Genomic DNA, 6927 nt, shown 5'->3' with positions numbered 1-6927 from the left:
AGGGCATCTTGGTTTTTTCCACAGTTTGGCGACCGTGACCATTGCTGCTATAAACATTGGGGTACAGATGGCCCTTCTTTTCACTACATCTGTATCTTTGGGGTAAATACCCAGTAGTGCAATTGCAGGGTCATAGGGAAGCTCTATTTTTAATTTCCTAAGGAATCTCCACACTGTTCTCCAAAGTGGCTGCACCAGTTTGCATTCCCACCAACAGTGTAAGAGGGTTCCCCTTTCTCCACATCCTCTCCAACACACGTTGTTTCCTGTCTTGCTAATTTTGGCCATTCTAACTGGTGTAAGGTGGTATCTCAATGTGGTTTTGATTTGAATCTCCCTGATGGCTAGTGATGATGAACATTTTTTCATGTGTCTGATAGCCATTTGTATGTCTTCATTGGAGAAGTGTCTGTTCATATCTTCTGCCCATTTTTTAATGTGATTGCCTGTTTTGTGTGTGTTGAGTTTGAGGAGCTCTTTATAGATCCTGGATATCAACCTTTCATCTGTACTGTCATTTGCAAATATCTTCTCCTATTCCGTGGGTTGCCTCTTTGTTTTGCCTTCCCGTTGAGATCAGGAACACGACAAGGATGCCCACTCTCACCACTCTTGTTCAACATAGTATTAGAAGTCCTAGCAACAGCAATCAGACAACAAAGAGAAATAAAAGGTATCCAAATTGGCAAGGAAGAAGTCAAACTCTCTCTCTTCGCAGATGACATGATTCTTTATATGGAAAACCCAAAAGACTCCAGCCCCAAACTACTAGAACTCATACAGCAATTCAGTGATGTGGCAGGATACAAAGTCAATGTCCAGAAATCAGTGGCTTTCTTATACACTAACAATGAAAATACAGAAAGGGAAATTAGAGAATCAATTCCATTTACTATAGCACCAAGAACCATAAGATACCTTGGAATAAACCTAACGAAAGAGGTTAAAGATCTGTACTCAAGGAACTATAGAACACTCCTAAAAGAAATTGAAGAAGACACAAAAAGATGGAAGACCATTCCATGCTCTTGGATCGGAAGAATAAACATCATTAAAATGTCTATACTGCCCAGAGCAATCTATACTTTTAATGCCATTCCGATCCAAATTCCACTGGTATTTTTCAAAGAGCTGGAGCAAATAATCCTAAAATTTGTATGGAATCAGAAGAGACCCCGAATAGCTAAGGAAATGTTGAAAAACAAAAATAAAACTGGCGGCATCACGTTACCTGATTTCAAGCTTTACTACAAAGCTGTGATCACCAAGACAGCATGGTACTGGCATAAAAACAGATACAATGACCAGTGGAACAGAGTAGAGAGCCCAGATATGGACCCTCAACTCTATGGTCAAATAATCTTCGACAAAACAGGAAAAAACATCCAGTGGAAAAAAGACAGTCTCTTCAATAAATGGTGCTGGGAAAACTGGACAGCTATATGTAGAAGAATAAAACTCGACCATTCTCTTACACCGTACACAAAGATAAACTCGAAATGGATAAAAGACCTCAACATGAGACAGGAATCCATCAGAATCCTAGAGGAGAATATAGGCAGTAACCTCTTTGATATCAGCCACAGCAACTTCTTTCAAGATACGTCTCCAAAGGCGAAGGAAACAAAAGCGAAAATGAACTTTTGGGACTTCATCAAGATCAAAAGCTTCTGCACAGCAAAGGAAACAGTCAACAAAACAAGGACACAGTCTTTTATGCAGAAAGCCTCACGGTGGCAGAGAAATACTTGATCTTTTTTATTCAACTTTTCTCTGTTGATTCAGGAAAACTGGGGCAGGAAAACCTCCATTTTGTCCCCAAATCCAAATCTTTTAAAACTAGATATGTAATTCCTTTTTAAATCTTTGTTTCTTAAACCTACTCACTTTCCTCTCCTTTACCTTCCAAGCCAATCAGTAGTCCTTGTCCTCTCCATCCCAGGCAGGCAGCCACATAGCCTGTAGGGCCTGGTCAGTCTTAAACCCAGCTCCTCCATGACCTGTGCTTTTCACGGTCCTTCCTCCCCATCTGGCTGACTCATCCCTTCTCCCATCCCATTTGTTACCACGGTCTTCCTTGTATCTCTTTTGTTCAAGCTTCCTTTCTCTCCTTTTTAACTACGGTTTTACCAGTGTGACTTGGAAAGTCACTTAAAATGCCAATTCCTCATTCTCCCAAGTTGTAATACGTGTTTGAGTGGGTCGTTTTGAGTATTTTGAGGATAAGTTAGATGACCTCTATACAAAGATAACATAGGGCACCCTTCCACAGTACCTGGTACATCATACTAAATCAATGTGTTTTTTTCCTTGTAAATTCTAAGTAAAAATTACCAAATTCTAAGTAAGAATTACCTTTTCCCTACCAAATGTCAGGCTTTAACCTCTTCTTCTAATATTTCCCTCTCAATGCACACACCTCTTTCATCAGCATCGATCTCTAATTTCTTACAATAATGGATTATAAGTAGTTAAATTTTAATTACTTAAATTCCTACACAGTGAAGTAAAGAGATATTACATGGTTTTTCTGTCTTCAGTAAGGCTCTCATTTGATAGAAGAAGACAAAGTTCTTCCCTGGCTTCCTGCCCCAAGTTCCCAGCTTAGACAAAATCACTATACATCAATATGTACCTTCTTTATTGTTCCCTGCCTCCCTGTACCCCTTCCCTTTTATTAAGTCCTGGTGACATGCTCAAAATATAGGCTCCATATCTTCTTTGGAAGAGCTTATGAACAATTAGGAGAAGGCACACAAAAAACCAAACAGAAACACAGGGGACAGAGTGATAGATTAGGGGGAGGTGCTATTGCAGAAAGTGGTTAATTAACCACATACCCAAATGAGAAAGACATCATAGGATTGACATCTGAGGCAGATGCTCTCAAACAACAGTGCAGGTTGTATTTGCTTTTTGTTTTAAGATTTTTATTTATTTATTTATTTGTCAGAGAGAGGGAGAGTGAGCACAAGCAGGCAGAGTATCAGGCAGAGGCAGAGAGAGAAGCAGGCTCCCAACTGAGCAAGGAGCCTGATGCTGGACTTGATCCCAGGACCCTAAGATCATGACCTGAGACAAAGACAGAGGCTTAACCAACTGAGCCACTCAGGCATCCCTGCATTTGTTTTAAAATACAACTTTTAGTTGAGCTATATGCTGAAGTACTTAAGAAAGGGAAGGCAGAAAAGAAAAACAAAGTAAACAACAACAAAAACAAAACAAAAATCACAAGAATGACCAAGACGGAAAAGAGGAGTTAGGGTGTGTCAGGATTTGCGGACAAGTCAAGTTAAGTAGGTGGATTTCACAGGAGTTTTGTCGTCATTAAGAAGTGTGCCATTCAAACAGTATGCATGCATGGAATGTAAAGAGTTTTCCTTTATCTTAAACAGTGCAGGGGAACAAAAATCACCATTCCTCTTACCATTTTAAATTGATGGATGACATTCAGATGCCACTGACTTCCTCTCTACCAGACCATTTTTGAAGTGCCAGGAGGCACCATGTATTTTAAAATCAGTTTCCTATATAGGTTGCCTTTCCAGGCAGGCTTTCAGAAGCCATCAGCACTATTGAAGTGGACCATCATGAATAAAAAGACTTGTTTTGGGGGTGCCCACGTCAGTTAAGTGTCTAACTTTTGGTTTCAACTCTTGGTTTTGGCTCAGGTCATGATCTCAGGGTCATGAGATCAAGCCCTTTGTCAGGCTCCACACTCTTCAGGGAGTCTCCTTAGGATTCTCTTTCTCCTTCTGCCCTTCCCCCAGTTCTCTCCCCCTCACTCACACACTCCCCCACAACCAACCAAATAAATGAAAAAATATATATATAAATAAGAAAAAATATTTTAATAAAAAGTTTTTGTTTTTATATGTGCAGTTTCAAAAACTTGGTCTGAAGGGACTCCTCTGGGACTACTGCCCATCATTCCCATAGACCACAGTAAGTATTGATTAAGCATGCTGTGTGTGGATTGACAACGGGAGAGCAATTCTCCATTGGGCAGAATACTTCTTTCCATTAATAGGAATTCCAGTGGGCAAAGTATTTCTCTTCATTAATCTTTATAACATTGACTTTTTGTGTGTTCTACCCCACTGTGGGTAAAAGCCAAAATGATCATCCAGAAGGCTGTAGGAAGAACATGGAGAATTGAGACCATTTTAGAGCTGTTTCATCCTGTAAAACTATGTAAGTCTGTGTCTACAGTGGAGAGCATTCTTCAGTGCTGTTCGGAGTGGCAGAGATAGGCATTTAGAATCTTTATCTCCTGAGCAATTCTCTACTAACTTTGAAGTAGTTTTATTCTAACCCCTGTCCCCAATGATTACTTAAAATCCAACATTCTTTAACAGGGAATTTAGGGAATGTTTGACAGATTATAGCTTTCTTTGTGTTAGTGTCTTCCCAATGATGTCTTTTTAAAACTACACAATGCCATGTCTTGATTAAAACATGGAAAACATTCAATTCCTACCAGATAAACACAGTGAAACCACAGTGGAGACTAGTTTTAAAAATGAGTGATAAAATATTCTACCAGATTCCCTTATTCTAGAGATAAGCTTATTTGCAAGTATGACTCCACCTTTTTGTTTCCCATTGAAGACCAAAAGGAACTGGTCGTGAATGAGAGGAAGTTGGCAGATCATATGAGGCAGAGGAAATTGCAGGCTCTCTTAGTTTCTAATAATTTTCATGTGTCTCACCCCAGGTTGTGTCTCTGACACCCGCCCAGGTCAAAATACTCAGACTCCATAGGAAAATGTTCAACAGCAGTAAATTCAACCCCAAATATTTCCTGCTAACTGGTCTTCCTGGTCTGGAGGCCCTGTACCCTTGGTTTATCTTCCCATTCTGCTCCATATATCTCATGGCACTTGTGGGCAATAGCCTGGTCCTGGCAGTGATCAGGAAAAACACCATTCTGCACCAGCCGATGTACCTTTTCCTAGCTATGCTGGCCTTTGCAGAACTTGGCGTCTCTGCATCTACCCTGCCCACTGTGTTGGGCATCTTCCTTTTTGGTGCCAATGAGATCTTCTTCGAAGCCTGCCTTTTGCAGATGTTCTCCATACATTCATTTTCCATCATGGAGTCTGGAGTTCTGCTGGCCATGTCTGTGGACCGCTTTGTGGCCATCTACAAGCCACTGAGGTATACCGCCATCCTGACCAGGTCCCGTATTTCTGCTGCTGGTGCTACACTTGGACTGAAGAGTGTGATGCTCATGTTCCCACTGCCCTTCCTCCTGAAACGTCTGCCCTTCTGTGGCCACAACGTCCTCTCCCACTCCTACTGCCTTCACTCAGATCTAATCCAGCTGCCCTGCGGAGATACACGTCCCAACAGCATTCTGGGACTTTGCATTGTTACTTCCACTTTTGGGTTGGACTCGCTGCTTATTGTCCTCTCTTACGTGCTGATCCTCTACACGGTGCTGGGCATTACCTCTGGGGAGGGGCGGCGGAAGGCCCTTAACACATGCGTGTCACATATCTGTGCCGTGCTTGTGTACTATGTGCCCATGATCAGCGTGGCTCTCGTGCACCGCTTCGTGAAGCACGCGGCCCCTGCGATCCGTCTACTTCTGGCCAATGTCTACCTTCTGGTGCCTCCTGTGCTCAACCCCATCATCTACAGTGTTAAGACAAAGCAGATTCGCCAGGGGTTAATCCAACTCTTTCTTCCAAGAAAGCAATAACGGGGTTAAGGCCAGTGAGATGTCACCCACAAGCCAGTATTTTTCATCACAAAAAGTGGTCCAGGGAAGCACAGGATGCTCATCACCTTGTCAAAGTCAGAAAGCTTGATAAGGCTGCATGTTGATGAATGTATTGAGAATTCATATTTCATACACAAGAGGTTATAATCTAAATCCATATTGTATAGTATTTTGTCAGCTCCTTTGTTACATGTGTCAGCTTAAAATGCATCTACTCTTTCATCCAGAAATTCCAGTTCTTAGCACTGCCCTAGATTTATACTCGGAGGTTTGTTTATGAACACAGAGACTTGAATAAGAATTTTCACTTCAGGGGTGCCTGGGTGGCTCAGTTGGTAAACATCTCCCTTCAGCTCAGGTCATGTTCCCAGGGTCCAGGGATGGAGCCCCGCATCGGGCTCCCTGCTTCTCCCTCTCCCACTTGCCCTGCTTGTGTTCCCTCTCTGGCTGTCTCTCTGTCAAATAAATAAAATCTTTAAAAAAAAAAAAGAATTTTCACTTCAGCAATGTTTGAAATAATATAATAGTAATAATAAAAAAAAACCCTGACTGGCCATCAATAAGTAAATAGTTAAATGACTTGATATCAGCCCACACATGGAGTATTCTACAGCATAAAAAAGATTTAGGTTGATAAGCATTCAAAGTTTAAGCAAGAGATAGCAAGGTACACACTCACATATTTGATAACACTTTTTATAAAACAATTTAGTCATATAAATATCAGTTTATGTATTCAAAAATACATGCTACATTGATAATAATAGCTTCTTTTGGTAGAGACTCTGATGGTGAAGAGAAGAACAAACGGAATTCTTCCTTGACCTGTGTTATTTTAAAAAAATAAGAATAAGACATTCCACATTTTCCTTCGTTATAAAAATGTACAGCTATATATATACAGCTGTGTATGTATATACTGAAAAACTGTTCAAACCTTAGAACAATTAGAAGCAAACTAGATACTAAGAACAAAGCCCTAAAATTGAGAATAAACCCAGAAGGAATAATTTTGTAAATCAGGAATCTGTATTGTTCTTGAGGAATACGGAGGGAGGAATAGAACTAATTCTTCCTGCAAAGCCCTCGTTGGAAAAATCTATTGTACATGGCCATTGAGATGATGAAGTGGGAAGCAGAGAGCATAATTTGCTAATGCTAAATATCCTTAGTCATCCTGAGAATTTGAAATGTGAAAT

At 40.7% G+C, this 6927-nt stretch overlaps 1 protein-coding gene across 1 annotated transcript; it reads left to right on the top strand.

Annotated features, from left to right (window-relative positions):
• Positions 1 to 4768: 4768 nt before the first annotated feature.
• On the top strand, positions 4769 to 5707 carry LOC308350111 (olfactory receptor 51I1-like; the record flags this gene model as incomplete). Its single annotated transcript, XM_080815115.1, has 1 exon — positions 4769 to 5707. One exon carries the CDS (start codon positions 4769 to 4771, stop codon positions 5705 to 5707), a length of 939 nt encoding a protein of 312 aa, XP_080671241.1.
• Between the last annotated feature and the right edge of the window lie 1220 nt (positions 5708 to 6927).

This window comes from Martes martes (assembly GCF_963455335.1).
Source record: "Martes martes genome assembly, chromosome: 10".
In the NCBI taxonomy this organism is placed as follows: Eukaryota; Metazoa; Chordata; class Mammalia; order Carnivora; family Mustelidae; genus Martes; species Martes martes.
The sequence above is the reverse complement of the archived record's forward strand: the minus strand, read 5'-3'. Positions and strand labels throughout refer to the sequence as shown.